The following is a 17,046-nucleotide window of genomic DNA, read 5'->3' as shown; positions in this document are numbered from 1 at the left end:
TGTTGTGGTTATGGCGGTCATTTACGTTAAGGAAGTAGTTTGACATGTACTTCGGTATCAGGGAGGTGTAGCGGATTTTATAGACTAGGCTCAGTGCAAGTTGTTTAACTCTGTCCTCCACATTGAGCCAGCCCACTTTAGAGAAGTGGGTAGGAGTGAGGTGGGATCTGGGGTGGAGGTCTAGAAGTAACCTGACTAGCTTGTTCTGGGATGTTTAGAGTCTAGATTTGAGGGTTTTGGAGGGGCTAGGGTACCAGGAGGTGCATGCGTACTCGAAAAAGGGTTGAACGAGAGTTCCCGCTAGAATCTTCGTGGTGCTTTTGTTGACCAGAGAGGGGATTCTGTAGAGAAATCTCGTTCGTTGGTTGACCTTTTTCATTACCTTGGTTGCCATTTTATCACAGGAAAGATTAGCCTCTAGAATGGAACCTAGGTAGGTGACCTCAACTTTCCTGGTGATAACAATGTCACCCACTTTTATAGTGAAGTCACTGACTTTCTTAAGGTTGATGTGGGACCCAAATAGGATGGATAGTTTTTCAAAAGATTGCATATTCATGTGGCCAAGAAAGAAAAACAAGTTATTTGTTTATTAATACATGACATTGTATTAGCAATGTGTGCTTCGTTTAGAAAGGGGGATGTAATGATAGTGTTTGACCACATGGTGGCAGTAATAGTCTACAAGTGACTAGGAACCAAATATAGTATGTGTCGAGTAGGACTCTTTAGAGGTGGACACATATGGTACGCACGAATGTTGAAGAAGCGCTTGTAATATGTGATCGTGATTAAAAGACAGTTCTACAAGACATCCAACGATGTGTTATTTAAAACAATAACATAACAATCACCGTAAAGTTCGGAGAGTCAGCTAGCATCATCTAAGTTAGCCGCAGCTAGCAACGGCGGAGCTTCGTCTTGCCAGAAAGCACGAAGACTTCTTTCATCTTGCTGCTGCCTTCTGATTTATGTGGAATAAACACGAAGACTTCTTTCATCTTGCTGCTGCCTTCTGATTTAAGTGGAATAAACACGAGGAACACTTTATTTCGTTTGTTTTCAAAACTCCGCTCCCACACAACGTGTCACCACTTCCGCTCTTAACGCCTTCAAAATAAGAGCTCAACGCATATACTGTATAACAGCTTATAACAGGAACTTAACATCACAAAGAGGCAAGTCCATAAAAATAGGTTAAAATTATGTTCGGTGGAATGAATGCGATAAAATGTATGACGTCATGCAGAACAAAGATCGTTGTGTGTCACGCGCGCAGAAATGTTTGCATCGGACTTGTTTCGTGAGTGAATACAGAGTGTCGTCTATGGGAAATAAAAACAGGAAAGTACATTTAGAATATCCTGGCTTCATTAAAGTCGTTATTGTAACATTTTGAGCGAGCACAAGCGGACTAAAGCCGGCACAGTTTCTACCTGGTCCTTGTTCGCACGATAGACGATCTTTGGTCAACAAAGATGGCGTCGAGCAATGGCCTCGCCTCTCTGGTAAGAAGACGAACATTCAAACTTTGCTGGGGTTTTTCGTCACCTTTGTTTGTTTCTTCGACGTCAGCTCGTCAATCATTTTGGAGTCTGCGAGAAATACAATACATGTAAAAAGGCAGACGCTAGCTAATGCTAGACTAAGGGGAAGTAAACACGTGGTTGCGGGTAAACAAGAGTGAAAATTGAAAGTGCCGGAGCTAAACGAAGATAATCTTTGTTCACACTGATGATTGATTGTTGTTGGTTTTACAGACGTGACGTCACGTATGTGTCGCCGCATCAAAACTCGTGTTTTGTTTACTCAGGGTCCTGACGGAGCTAAGGCCGCCGCGCATGCGCTGTCTCTCCCCGCCGATGAGTACGAGAATGACGTGAGTTGCTCATCCATGCATTTACTACCGCTTGTCCCTTTTGGGGTCGCGGGGGGTGCTGGAGCCTATCATTTCGACCACCAAATCAGTGGCTGGAGGTAACGAGTGTGTTCTCTCTCAGGAGCGCCTGGAGGTGATGTGGGCCATGAAGGCCTACAACCACGCCGAGGTCTACTTCAACGTGAGTTCCACCTGGCGGGGGAACTTCTGACGTCACGTGACCATACTTGCCAACCTTGAGACCTCCGAATTCGGGAGATGGGAGGGGTTGAGGTGGGCGGGGTTTGGTGGTAGCGGAGTGTATATTGTAGCGTCCCGGAAGAGTTAGTGCTGCAAGGGGTTCCGGGTATTTGTTCTGTTGTGTTATGGTGCGGATGTTCTCCCAAAATGTGTTAACCATTCTTGTTTGGTGTGGGTTCACAGTGTGGCGCATATTTGTAACAGTGTTAAAGTTGTTTATACGGCCACCCTCAGTGTGACCTGTATCGCTGTTGACCAAGTATGCCTTGCATTCACTTGCATGTGTATAAGCCGCATACATTATGTGACTGGGCCGGCACGCGGTTAAAGCGGGCGTGATGACAGGTTGTAGAGGACGCTAAAGGCAGTGCCTTTAAGGCACGCCCCTGGGTGGAAATCAGGAGAATGGTTGCCCCGGGAGATTTTCGGGAGGAGCACTGAACTTCGGGAGTCTCCCAGGAAAATCGGGAGGGTTGGCAAGTATGCACGTGACGCGGGAGTTCAAGTCCTGTTCTGCTTTCAGCTCATTTCTTCGGTCGACCCGAAGTTCCTGAAGCTGACAAAGATGGACGACGAGATCTACGCGTGCTTCAAGGAAACGTTCAAACACCTGGACCTGAAGCTGCTGAACCCCGATGACCTCAAGTCCGCCGAGGCCAAAGAGGTGAGCCGCCTCGTCGCCGCTTTGTCGTTCTCTGCGCCGCCCGAGTTGCTTTGTGGTAAAGCGGTCTGTCGCCCGCGTCCAGAAGTGGCGCCCTTTCTGCAACCAATACGAAGGCCAGGTGGAGGACTTCAACTACGGGACTCTGCTGCGCTTGGACTGTGAGAAGGGCTACACGGACGAGAACACCATCTTCAGTGGGTTTCTACCTCAGAATAAATCCTCCTGGTCTGTTGCGACGTCAACCTTCTCCTTGTGTTCAGCCACCAGAATCCAGTTTTTTGCCGTGGAGATCGCCAGAAACCGAGAAGGCTTCAACGACGCCGTGTTCTCGTCGAGGTCGTCCAAGAGTTAGCCGGGAAGGAACTCGGACCACCGGTCCTGTCTTTTGTATGGATCTGTATTGGGACTGTCATCTTGCACGTGTGCAGACCAAGGACAAAATAAGAATAAATCTCACGCACAAAACAGTCTGCAAGTCTTATGCTGTCAGCACACTGCATGCACCAGGGATCTTCGCTTTGTTTTGGGGGCCACATTGCAGTTTTTAAGGAACTTCTTCTTCAAAAAAAGCTAGTCTAAGATCATCTCTATGGCAGGGATGCCCATAGTGGGGCCTGCGGGCCACTTTTGGCCTGTCATGTCATTTTGTTTGGCCCGCCAAAGGGTGGTTGCCGAATATAATACATATTAATACTGACCTCTTTCAAGCTGCACAATCATCCTGGCATGTCCACAAGGCTACGCTGTAAAAAAGTCAGTCAATCGTCTGAAATGTACCGTTAAATCATCAGTGGTACCAGCCGCCGAGTCTTCAATATAGCCCGCAAAACGACACCAGTACAATACACACTTATATATATATATATATGCAATGATCTAGTTGCTGTCATGTTGTCGCCCTCTAGTGGCCAATGAAAGGAACTGCCATCACTTGTACTTTCAAGTCAATAAAGCACAGCATTCACGTATATAACACAATCCAAACAACCTTCCCTAGTCATAGTGCAAAAAAAAAAAATCAACAAACATGGTCAGACATAACACTACCTGCTCATTGAAATTTGTGGATATTTAAAAAAAAAAATCCAAATGACACCTGTTGAAATCCATTACAAGGGAAAAATCTAAAACACTGTCCACACTTATCCATGTTTGCTGCATTTTAGCTGCTAAATATTTCTGATTGGTTAATAAACCTTAGAAAGGTTGTCATGGAAGTAAACCTGGTAGGAGTTTAACTTTCTCATAACCGTCCATCCATCCATTTATTACCGCTTGTCCCTTTAAATAAATATATATTCATCAATTATATTCTAATAATACATACTCTATTATATGTATAGGTTACATATATATATACACCTATATATTTATATATATGTATACATATATATATATGTGTGTATATACTGTATATGTTTATATATATATATATATACACATATATATGTATACATATATATATGTGTATATATATGTATATACTGTATATGTTTATACATATGTGTATATATACACACACACATATACATGTATATATATACACATATATATGTATACATATATGTGTATGTATGCATATATATATATATATATATGTAGCCTATACATACTGTATGTATAGCTTATACATTGCGCCTTATTGCAGTGAAACTTGCCAAGTGACATGTAAGCAAATATTAACATTGCTGTATGTATACTTTTGACCCAGCACATTTGCTCACATTTTCAGTAGACCTATAATAAATTCATAAAAGAAGCAAACTTCATGAATGTTTTTTGTGACCAACAAGTATGTGCTCCCGTGAAAATCTAAATTTTTTTTTTACAGGCTTGTGTGCCCAACAATAACATTCTCTTGATGAGCTTCAAGAGGTGAAGTCACCTGAAATGGTTTTCACTTCACAGGTGTGCTTAAAACTCATGGAGAGAATGCCAAGAGTGTGCAAAGCAGTAATCAGAGCAAAGGGTGGCTATTTTGAAGAAACTAGCATATAAAACATGTTTTCCGTTATTTCACCTGTTAAGTACATAACTTATAATAATAATTCATAGTTTTGATGTGACAATCTACAATGTAAATAGTCATGAAAACACGTTGAATGAGGTGTGTCCAAACTTTTGGCCTGTACTATAGATACAATTTAACCTAGTTTGAATGAAAAGGTGGTAACTTGTCCAGGGTGTACCCCGCCTTCCGCCCGATTGCAGCTGAGATAGGCTCCAGCACCCCCCACGACCCCAAAAGGGATAAGCGGTAGAAAATGGATGGATGGATGAAAAATCAGAGTTAGAGTGAGGGGATGTGGGCGTGGTCGTGAAAGAGGAGGCGTGGCCTAGTAAAAATGATGAGGTTTATTTGCAGTCACAATGCTGACACTACACGAGCAGACTTCCAAACACATTCAGTCACAAACCAGGAAGTAAACACCCACCAGGCGGGAACCGCGCACCGTGAACGCCCGACGACCTTCCTGCCACTAGACCGACTTCCTCCAGGGGGCGCTAGTGTTGCCGTCACGGGGCATACACACACACACACGCGCACACACACACACGCACGCACACACACACCAAAAATGACCACAACCTGCTCCGAGGAATCCAGAAAGTAAAAACGGTGGAAGCAGCGCTCCGATCAGTTGAGACGCTCCACGGGTCCACAAAGCGCCATCAGGATCTTGTGAGAGGGTTTGGAAGTGAGCTGAGCTGCCCCCCACTCCCCCCTCCCCCGGGTGGTTTGGAGGACCAAGCCCGGACGTGAGGCGCTGGTAAAAGGGTCACTGAAAGCTACAGGAAGTAGCCGTGTGCCACGTCCAGGAAGTGAGATCCTCCAAGGGCCACCTAAGACTGGCCGTTTTGGTTTCTACTTCACTTTGAACCCGATGGCCAGGGACCGACTCCACCAGCGTGGACGCGTCCACTAAGTCCTACGCCGTAAAAAGCTCAATCACGCATCATAGAAACATTGTGGAAAATGTTACCAAACAAAATGTACACTTGTGTCCTTTTCTATACAAGGCAGGCAGAAGCAGATCACTACACCGACCCTCGCCCCGGCCCCGGCCCCCGTGCTGCCACATGCCACCCCCCCTCCCTCCCCAATCTTCCTCGTGCAACCGAAGCTGACTGGCGTTAAAATAGATCTGTATATATTTATATATGCTCATATCAAAAAGGAGGGGGCGGGGTGATGTGACACAGGTGCTTATTGGCTGAATATTATCAATGAGCCCGTGGGGTGGGGGGCACGAGGCAGGGGTCGTACGGGGGCGGGGCCGTGGTACTCCATCTGCTGCTGGGTAGGACTCGGCCGCGTGGAATGTCAGCTCATCATGTCGTTGCTGTTGACGCCGTACGTAGAGTTCTTCATGCTGTCGTTGACCTCCCGCCGGAACACCGACAAGTTCTGAGTGAACCTGCGAGTGCAAAACACGGAGAGTTCAGTCACGCACAACAACACTTACACAAATAATGTGGCGTATAAAATGTTTTCTATCACTCCGTGTATGTTCGAGCAGGGGTTCAAACTCGGTTTCATTGAGGGCCACATTGCAGTTTTTGCTACTAAAAAAAAAAAAGACAAAAGAAATAATCTGTCAAATTGGCAGTGTTTTTAAAAAATATATTTTTTACAGCATATTACTGTAAATGGAAAAACTGTACCACTGTTTTTTTACGGTTAAAAACTGCTGGCTCAGTTGCTAGAAACTTACTTTAAAAATTTACTTTTTTTTTTTATTTTATTTTTTTTTACAGCATATTACTGTTAATTAAAAAAGTTGCCAGAAACTTACTATATATATATATGATTATTTTTTTTTACAGCATATTACTGTAAATTAAAAAACTGTACCACTGTTTTATATATATATATATATATATATATATATATATATATATATATATATATATATATATATATATATATATATATATATATATATATATATATATATATATATATATTTTTTTTTACAGCAAATGGAAAAACTGTACCACTGTTTGACGGTTAAAAAATGCTGGCTCAATTGCTAGAAACTTACAGTAAAAATTTACTCTTTTTTTTTTTTTTTACAGCATATAACTGTAAATGAAAAAACTGTACTACTGTTTTTTTTACAGTTGATTAAAAAAGTTGCCAGAAACTTACTATATATATATATATATATAATTTTTTTTTTACAGCATATTACTGTAAATGAAAAAACTGTACCACTGTTTTTTTACGGTTAATAAAAAGAGTTGCCAGAAACTTACTATACATTTGTTGTTTTTTTACAGCATATTACTGTAAATGGAAAAACTGCACCACTGTTTTTTAAAAGCTAAAAACTGCTGGCTCAGTTGCTAGAAACTAACTGTAAAAATGTACTTTTTTTTTTTTTTTTTACAGCATATTACTGTAAATGGAAAAACTGTACCACTGTTTTTTTACAGTTGATTAAAAAAGTTGCCAGAAACTTACAATATATATATATATATATATATATATATATTTTTTTTTACAGCATATTACTGTAAATGAAAAAACTACCACTGTTTTTTTACGGTTAATAAAAAGAGTTGCCAGAAACTTACTATACATTTGTTGTTGTTTTTTTACAGCATATTACTGTAAATTAAAAAACTATTACTGTTTTTTACGGTAAAAAAAACTGCCGGCTCAGTAGCCAGAAACTTATTTGAATAATGTAGTTTTTTTCTTTCTTTCAGCATATTACTGTAAATGAAAAAGCTGTACCATGTTTTTTTTACGGTTAATAAAAAAAGTTGCCAGAAACTTACTATAAAAAAAAAATTTCTTTTACAGCATATTACTGTAAATGGAAAAACTGCACCACTGTTTTTTGACAGCTAAAAACTGCTGGCTCAGTTGCTAGAAACTTACTGTAAAAATGTACTTTTTTTTTTTTTTTTTTAACAGCATATTACTGTAAATGGAAAAACTGTACCACTGTTTTTTCACGGTTACTAAAAAAGTTGCCAGAAACTTACTATACATATAAAAACTTTTATTTTTTTATTACAGCAGATTACTGTAAATGAAAAAGTTGCCAGAAACTTACTGTAAAATGTAGGTTTGTTGTTTTTTTTACAGAATATTACTGTAAATGGAAAAACTACCACTGTTTTTTTTACGGTAAAAAACTGCTAGCTCAGTTGCCAGAAACTTACTGTAAAAATTTAGGTTTTTTTTTTTTTTTATAGCATATTACTGCAAATGAAAAAACTGTACCACTGTTTTTCATGGTAAAAAAAATGACTCAGTTGCTAGAAACTTACTGTAAAAATTTAGTTTTTTTCACAGCATATTACTGTAAATGAAAAAACTGTACCACTGTTTTTCATGGTAAAAAAATGACTCAGTTGCTAGAAACTTACTGTAAAAATGTAGTTTTTTTCACAGCATATTACTGTAAATGAAAAAACTGTACCACTGTTTGACGGTTAAAAACTGCTGGCTCAATTGCTAGTAACTTACAGTAAAAATTTACTTTTTTTTTTCTTTCTTTTTTTTTACAGCATATTACTGTAAATGAAAAAACTGTACTACTGTTTTTTTTACAGTTGATTAAAAAAGTTGCCAGAAACTTACTATATATATATATATATATATTTTTTTTTACAGCATATTACTGTAAATGAAAAAGTTGCCAGAAACTTACAGTAAAAATTTAGGTTTGTTGTTTTTTTTTATAGCATATTACTGCAAATGAAAAAACTGCACCACTGTTTTTCATGGTAAAAAAAATGACTCAGTTGCTAGAAACTTATTGTAAAAATGTACAGTTTTTTTTCACAGCATATTACTGTAAATGAAAAAACTGTACCACTGTTTCATTACAATATTAAAACTGCCAGCTCATTTGCCCGAAACTTACTGTAAAAATGTACAGTTTATTTATTATTTTAATAGCATATTACTGTAAATGGAAAAACCGAACTACTGTTTTTTTTTAACAGTAACATTTTGGCAATTCAGTTTATCGTAAAATAATAAGTGTTTTTACAGTGAATAATTTTACATGGAAAAACAGTAACGCCCTTTTTTTTTATGGGGAAAAATGGCAACTTATTTGGCAGAATTTTAACCGCCCAAAAAATCCACAAAACTCTTTTTCTAAATACAGTATTGTGTTATTTGGCGACAAATAAAGTACGTTTCTTACATGTATCATTATCACTGGAGGGCGGGGAATAGCTAAACATGCTTCACTACACACTGTAGGAGGATACAATAGCTCACCGGCGAAACTGCTAACAAAAGATAGCGCTCCTGAATGTAAACCACAACATCCACTGTAATGATATCAAGTACAAGAGCGTATCTAGTCGATACTACTATGAATACATCTACATTTTTTTATCGTCACAAAATCTTTTGTCCTTTTTAAAAAATTATTATTATGTTTATAAACTCAGGAAATACGTCCCTGGACATGAGGACTTTGAATATGACCAATGTATGATCCTGTACCTACCTGGTATCAGTTAGATACCTAAATGTGTGGTATCATCCAAAACTAATGCAAAGTATCAAAGAAGAGAAGAATAAGTGATTATTACATTTTAATAGAAGTGTAGCTAGAACATGTTAAAACAGAAAATAAGCAGATATTAACAGTAAATTAACAAGTGGATTAATAACACATTTTCTAACACTTGTCCTTAATAATAGGTAGATAAATGACAATATGTTACTGCATACGTCAGCAGACTAATTAAGAGTCTTTGTTTGTTTACTTACTATTAAAAGAAAAGTTGTCTAGTATGTTCACTATTTTATTTAAGGACAAAATAACAATAATAAACATGTTTAATGTACACTAAGATGTTTTGTTATAATAAAGCAGATAATGCCATTTTTTGTGGTCCCCCTTATTTACAAATGTATCAAAATACATTTTGGTACCGGTACCAAAATATTGGTATCGGGACAACACTAGTTACCTGTCTCTGTTCTTGGTCAGGAGGTTGCGTTCAATTCCTTCCATGAGGTTCTCAAAACACAAGTGCATGGCCTGTTGCTTCTCTGGAGGCTGGCTGTTGACGATGCTGTTCCTCAGGTCGGCAAAGTACTGCCAACCAAGCACACTTAAGTATCACCCGGTGTGTGTGCGTGTGTGTGTGTGTGTGTGTGTGTGTGTGTGTGTGTGTGTGTGTGCGTGTGTGTGTGATCATTCACCTTCTCGTTGAGGAGGATGAGGCCTAAGAGGGGTCGGGACATGGACCACTGGTTTCTGCAGTCCTCAAAGATGATGATGTTCAGGACCGTGGACAGCATCTGCATGACCATGACTCGTTAAAGAAAGAAGAGAAGAGAAGAATGGCGGGCGCCACGGTGGGTCACCTGTTGGATCATCTCAGGGTGCTGCTGCATGATGTGCAGGAAGCGGTCGTCCGTGGCCATGGGTGTGGGACGCTTCTTGGTGGAGCGAGACAACTGCTTGAACAGGTAGGTGACAATGTGGTCCAGACTGGAGCAGCAGCCCGTGCACACCATGGTGTCTGCAACACACACACACACACACACACACACCATGAATTACCAAGAATTGATTAACGTGGACCTCGACTTAAACAAGTTGAAAAACTGATTCGGGTGTTACCATTTAGTGGTCAATTGTACGGAATATGTACTGTACTGTGCAATCTCATACCGTATTTTCCGCACTATAAGGCTCACCTAAAAACCTCCAATTTTCTCAAAAGCTGACAGTGCGCCTTATAATCCGGTGCGCCTTATATATGGACCAATATTGAGCCACAACAGGTCTCGCAACTACGGGATGCGTAACGTAACCCCAGCCTCTACTGTAGCGTCTATTCTATGCGCCTTATAATGCGGTGTGCCTTATATATGAACAAAGTTTTAAAATAGGCCATTCGTTGAAGGTGCGCCTTATAATCCGGTGCGCCTTATAGTGCGGAAAAATACGGTAATAAAAGTTTCAATCAAAAACACACACACATACCACCCTGATAGCGTACGTGCATAGCACACACCACCCTGATAGGGCTATATAAATAAACATTGATTGATTGATTGTTCGGCATGAAGTTTTTCAACAAATCCTGCATAAACTGCTGTAATGGTGGCAGGTTCATCTAATTACATGAAGTCCTTTGAAGTCACGTGACAGCCCCTCCCCTCAGGTGTTTGTACAGGGCCGTGACTAACAGACTGGAAGGTCGGGAGTTCAAACCCCGGCCGAGTCATACCAAAGACTATAAAAATGGGACCCGTTGCCTCCCTGCTTGGCACTCAGCATCAAGGGTTGAATTTGGGGGTTAAATCACCAAATGATTCCAGAGCGTGGCGCACGCTGCTGCTCACTGCTCCCCTCACCTGGGGATGGGTCAAATGCAGAGGACAAATTTCACCACACCTAGTGTGTGTGTATGAGACAATCGTTGGGACTTCACCTTTAGTGTAAAATGTTTTCCACTGAGATGGATATGTGACCACACAAAGTTGCCAATGACAAGGTTAGTAAGGTCTGCAACATACTTGCAAAGTTCAACTAAAGCATTAAAATGGCGCCATGTTTGCCAAGTCAACGGATGACGCTGAAGGCGTGGCTGTTTCCCAGTGAGACGAGGAAAAAAAAGAGGCAGTTACCAAGTGCGGTGAGGCCCTCTGATATGGACGACAGGATGTACATGACCATGTGAGGCTCCAGGCTGGCGATAAAGTTCATGTGGTCCTGGGTCAGAACCTCCAACAGGGAGTAGAAGGACTGGCTGAGTTTGGGATAGTCCTGTGGGGGCGCAGCATTTCAAAAAGGTGAGCGACTCAGCGGCGCTACGTGACACTTGAGATGTGAGGCGACACGCACCAGCAAGTCGCTGTGAGGGATGGACAGCAGCAGCTTGATGAAGGTCTGTAAGGCGTTGTCCAGGGCGTCGTCGCCGTAGAGACGGAACACGCCGAAGTTGACGTAGTTCCCGCTGAGCACCGCCTTCAGCATGGCGAAGCACACGCTGACCCCCTTCAGCTTCACGCTGTACACCTGGTCCTTCGGGACGTCGCCCAGCGTCAGGATGCGATTGCCTGTCGGACAACACAAGTCCAAACCTGTAAATGAACCTGCTGTGTTTGAGCTTTTTCCGACAAGGCGAAGCGCAGGTCACCGTAGGTTGTGATCATCTTGCTGGTTTCTCGGAAAAGCAGGATGCCGTTTGGCGACGACACGTCGAACTGGAGCCGCTGAGATCTGCAACATTTAAGACAATAATAATAATTAGAGATGTCCGATATTCCGATATTGTCCAACTCTTAATTACTGATTCCGATATCAACCGATACCGATATATACGGTCGTGGAATTAACACATTATTATGCCTAATTTTGTTGTGATGCCCCGCTGGATGCATTAAACAATGTAACAAGGTTTTCCAAAATAAATCAACTCAAGTTATGGAAAAAAGTGCCAACATGGCACTGCCATATTTATTATTGAAGTCACAAAGTGCTTTTTTTTTTAACATGCCTCAAAACAGCAGCTTGGAATTTGGGACATGCTCTCCCTGAGAGAGCATGAGGAGGTTGAGGTGGGCGGGGCAGGGGGTTTATATTGTAGCGTCCCGGAAGAGTTAGTGCTGCAAGGGGTTCTTGGTATTTGTTCTGTTGTGTTACGGTGCGGATGTTCTCCCGAAATGTGTTTGTCATTGTGGGTTCACAGTGTGGCGCATATTTGTAACAGTGTTAAAGTTGTTTATACGGCCACCCTCAGTGTGACCTGTATGGCTGTTGACCAATTTTGCATTGCATTCACTTGTGTGTGTGAAAAGCCGTAGATATTATGTGACTGGGCCGGCACGCAAAGGCAGTGCCTTTAAGGTTTATTGGCGCTCTGTACTTCTCCCTACGTCAGTGTACACAGCAGCGTTTTAAAAAGTCATAAATTTTACTTTTTGAAACCGATACAGATAATTTTGAAACCGATAATTTCCGATATTACATTTTAAAGCATTTATCGGCTGATAATATCTGCAGTCCGATATTATCAGACATCCCTAATAATAATAATAATAATAGATTTTATTTGTAAAAAGCACTTTCCATTGAGCAAACAACCTCAAAGTGCTCCAGTGTATTAAAAAAATAAATAAAAAGATAATAAAAATAAAAACTAGAACTAGCACGCATATATCTAAAAAAAGGCTTTTTTATAAGAAGGGGTTTTGAGCCTTTTTTTAAAGCATCCACAGTCTGTGGTGCCCTCAGGTGGTCAGGGATGATGACTCAATGACGACAACCTTCTTCTTTTTGTACGTATACACAGACTGGAAGCGGCGGAGCAGAAAGCCTGGTCTCGGGACAAAGAGGTCGGCTGCGTATCCGGCGTCCCCCCCTCGTGCGCTTTGTGCATGCCTTACCTGTTGTGAACCAGCTCAGCCATGAGTTTGAGCACAGGCGTGGTGCATGCCGGGTCGTGGTACCACAGCTCGATGGCCCGCTGCAGGATGGGCATGTAGGCTGGGTATCTGCGGATCTGAATCAAGGAAAGCTGCACACTCGACAAGAACATGGGACTCAAAGCAAGGCTACGGCGGCTGCAAGGATACATCCAGTCAAAGAGCATCATGAAGCTGGTCTTGGCATTAAAGGCGAACGCGATACCTCGTAAATCTCGCACCAAACCCACCAAAGTTCTCTGAAAAAAAAAAAGAAGAAAAAAAGGTTGCGTCTTAGACCACATTCTGGACACAAGAGTGTTGGCGCATGTGGAAACAAAGACCCTCCAGGGGTTTGTGATGGCGCCAACTCACACACATGCATTCTAATAGGGATGGGCGATACGGCCTAAAATCTATATTGCGATACACTATATATTGCAGCCTCTTGCAATAATGATGTATATCACTATATATTATTTGGTATGTAAATGTTAATAGAACCATTCTAAAGATTTGCATTAACATATTGCATAATTTCTGGTTGTATTATTTGATCAAAACTATTAATAAATGATAAATAAATGGGTTATACTTGTATAGCGCTTTTCTACCTTCAAGGTACTCAAAGCGCTTTGACAGTATTTCCACATTCACACACACGTTCACACACTGATGGCGGGAGCTGCCATGCAAGGCGCTAACCAGCAGCCATCAGGAGCAAGGGTGAAGTGTCTTGCCCAAGGACACAACGGACGTGACTAGGATGGTAGAAGGTGGGGATTGAACCCCAGTAACCAGCAACCGTCCGATTGCTGGCACGGCCACTCTACCAACTTCGCCACGCCGTCCCTAATAATAATAAGCCATTTATTAATTTACTGTTAATATTTGGTTACTTTCTGTTTTAACATGTTTTTGTTAACACTTCTGTTAAAATTTTATAAGCACTTATTCTTCTTTTGCTTGGACACTTTACATTAGTTTTGGGCGATACTACAAATTTGGTATCGATTCAATACCAAGTAGTTACAGGTGCAGTATTGGTCATATCAATGCTGACAATACAAATTTTTAATTAAATGATTCCATTTTTGATCATAATTATCATCAGACAAAAATATCAATCAAATGTTTAAATAGTTTCTTACTACTGGTTCTGATTTCAATTCTTTGGTTTTTGCCCTTAAAATCCTTATTTCCTGAGTTCGTAAACAATAACAGAAAAGACAAACGTTTTTTGGATGATAAAAAAATAATCTTACCACTGTAGTATAGACCTTGTATGGATACTACCCTTGGTAGTGTTACTTTCGATATTTGCATCTATCCGCGCACCTTTGTTTACATTCTAGAGCTCTACCTTGCAGTTAGCAGATGCTCTTACAGTGTGTAATGTAGCATGTTTAGCTATTCCCCGTCCTCCAGCGACTAGTAACAAAGTTAGTTTATTTGCCGCCATGGAGGTGAGGATAGGTGACTTAGAAGTGGGTTTGCACTGAGGAGAAACATTAGCTGCAAGCGGTACATTGAGTTGAGGACTTGTCAAATTTGCAAGACACAGCTAGAATGTGTCATCAACACGAATTATAATGGTATAACCATAGTATTAAAAGCTCTATCGTCAACCAAATTCATATAGCTTATACAATGCAACACTAATGTCTAACCCGGGGGTGCCCATTACGTCGATCGCGAGCTATGGCGGAGGGTGTGTCAGTCCATCGCCAGACAGGCATTAAATAATTAAACCTAAAAATGAGCAATCGTCAATCTTCACCAAAACGTCACTTTCGTCACTTGATTGACATTCACAGCCCCCGAGGGTCTTGTGAGATGACGCTGGCTGCTGCCGGATCATTAAGAAAAAATGGCCGACAGGAAGGCGACAAAAACACTTTTTATTTCAACAGATTCTCGCGCCGTACCTGCCGTCAAAACTCTAAAGACCGACTGCACAGTTCCTATCGTCACAATAAAAGCGCTGCTTCATCCTGCCTGCGCTAACAAAATAAGAGTCTCAGAAAGCCGGCGTGCATAAGCTAGCAAGCTACGGAGTTTGCCGCCAATGTATTTCTTGTAAAGTGTATAAAAAGGAGTACGAAAGCTGGACAAACAAGATGCCACTTTCATGTTCTATTGGACAGAAAGGAGGACTTTTTTTCCCCTCCATTTGAAAATGTGGACGTTATCATCACTACTGTCTGATTCCAATCAATGCAAGTCATCAGAATCAGGTCATACACCAACTTATATTCTTGTCTTCATGAAAGAAATTAATCTATATGTGTTAAACATGCTTGTATTATCATTAAACACCTTTAACTTGTTAACAAATACGTCTCTTTCATAAATAAATCAATATAAATTATATATATGAATGAGGTAGATCCCCTCCACTTGGTTGGACAATTGAAAAGTAGCTTGCCTGCAGAAAAAGTGGGGTCTAACCCAGTGGTCCCCAACCTTTTTGTAGCTGCGGACCGGTCAACGCTTGATAATTTGTCCCCCATTTGTTTTTTGTTTTTTTTTCATAAATAAATACAATCATGTGTGCTTACGGACTGTATCCCTGCGGACTGTATTAATCTATATTGATATATAATGTATATATTGTGTTTTTTTATGTTGATTTAATTCAACAAAAATTTTTTTTTAAAAAACATTTTTTATTTTTTTTATTTCTTGTGCGGCCTGGTGGTTGGGGACCACTGGTCTAACCAATCAAAAGTGATGTGGACATGCAACCATCATGTCTCAGTCTCTCATTCACCAACAAAAATCAGCGCTAAAGGTTTACAATCCGGGTAACATTGGCGTAACAACTTGTAGCCTTCAAAATAAAAGCACTTTTTTTTTTAAACGGCAGGAGATGCAACATGTAAGAGGGCTCGTAGACAGAATGTGTGAACTCCTAAAAAAAGGACACAAATGATAGGGCAGCTAACAGGTACTACAGAATGGCTGCTTTAACAACGAACACATTAGATTATACACACACTTAAAGGTCGCCAAAATCCCCAAAAAAGCCTGTGAAATCCTGGAGGGAGTGGATAATCACATCCTGCAGGTAAAGTAAGCATGGTGCTGCAACGGGTCTGTTACCTTGGCCTCCTGCTCGTTGAAGGTGCTCGTGCTCAACATCTGGGCCACGGCTTCAAAGGCCACCGTCAGGGGAAGCATGAACTGTTCAAACTGCTCCTCATCCTCACCTGAAGAACAGTGCGTATTCAGTGGCTTACAAGAAAAAACATATTTCAAACAACACGTGAAATCTCACTCTTAGAATTACAGCTTTTGCGCTATAGATAGATAGATAGATAGATAGATAGATAGATAGATAGATAGATAGATAGATAGATATAGTAAAAATCTGTTGTACAGTTTGTGTGCTTGGGTTCTTTTTTTCAAGAACATTAACACAAAAACTCACAATAATGTCTGATTGAATGCTAAAACGTTATGGCAGACCAGCTCCAAAACGGACTGGTATTTTACTTTTTTTTTTTTTTTTACTGAATAAGACTTCCATAATGTACATGAAATTAAAAAAAATTGAGATTTACAATATTAACTACGAACGATAAAACACTAAATATCAATATGTGAACGTCGCTCCTTTTCTTTTTTACTTCTCAGACCAGCTCCTTGATCGACATCTTTTAAAATAAAGCAAAATGCAACACATTTTCAACAAACACGGCGAAATATGCACACAAGGGTAAAAAACACCTACAATCTGACGTAATATCACTTTTCTGCGGACCCTGTAAAATCTGCTTGCGCAACTGTCCCTGACACCCGCGTTTCAGGCTGGTTGCTCTGGAAACAAACAATCCCCGCCCACACTGCTTGGTG

General features: G+C 40.6%; 2 protein-coding genes across 5 annotated transcripts in view; one reads left to right on the top strand and one right to left on the bottom strand.

Annotated features, from left to right (window-relative positions):
• The first annotated feature begins 1,205 nt into the window (after positions 1 to 1,205).
• On the top strand, positions 1,206 to 3,276 carry pbdc1 (polysaccharide biosynthesis domain containing 1). Its single transcript, XM_062030877.1, has 6 exons — positions 1,206 to 1,508; positions 1,814 to 1,879; positions 2,001 to 2,060; positions 2,643 to 2,783; positions 2,866 to 2,977; positions 3,044 to 3,276. Exons 1-6 carry the CDS (start codon positions 1,479 to 1,481, stop codon positions 3,133 to 3,135), a joined length of 501 nt encoding a protein of 166 aa, XP_061886861.1. The 5' UTR covers positions 1,206 to 1,478; the 3' UTR covers positions 3,136 to 3,276.
• A 1,837-nt stretch (positions 3,277 to 5,113) lies between these two features.
• The window catches only part of xpo7 (exportin 7), a 35,358-nt gene continuing 23,425 nt past the window's right edge, over positions 5,114 to 17,046 (bottom strand). For all 4 annotated transcript variants that reach the window (XM_062030875.1, XM_062030876.1, XM_062030873.1 and 1 more), the window contains exons 19-28: positions 16,294 to 16,400; positions 13,360 to 13,448; positions 13,171 to 13,278; positions 11,922 to 12,004; positions 11,627 to 11,841; positions 11,410 to 11,548; positions 10,138 to 10,295; positions 9,973 to 10,071; positions 9,738 to 9,865; positions 5,114 to 6,202 (exon numbers count right to left, since the gene is read on the bottom strand). In XM_062030875.1, the coding sequence (XP_061886859.1) occupies positions 6,109 to 6,202; positions 9,738 to 9,865; positions 9,973 to 10,071; positions 10,138 to 10,295; positions 11,410 to 11,548; positions 11,627 to 11,841; positions 11,922 to 12,004; positions 13,171 to 13,278; positions 13,360 to 13,448; positions 16,294 to 16,400 (1,220 nt within the window). In that variant the 3' untranslated portion in view covers positions 5,114 to 6,108. The remainder of the gene's footprint in view (positions 6,203 to 9,737; positions 9,866 to 9,972; positions 10,072 to 10,137; positions 10,296 to 11,409; positions 11,549 to 11,626; positions 11,842 to 11,921; positions 12,005 to 13,170; positions 13,279 to 13,359; positions 13,449 to 16,293; positions 16,401 to 17,046) is intronic.

Source organism: Entelurus aequoreus, linkage group LG21 (genome assembly GCF_033978785.1).
Source record: "Entelurus aequoreus isolate RoL-2023_Sb linkage group LG21, RoL_Eaeq_v1.1, whole genome shotgun sequence".
Lineage (NCBI taxonomy): Eukaryota > Metazoa > Chordata > Actinopteri > Syngnathiformes > Syngnathidae > Entelurus > Entelurus aequoreus.
The sequence above is the reverse complement of the archived record's forward strand: the minus strand, read 5'-3'. Positions and strand labels throughout refer to the sequence as shown.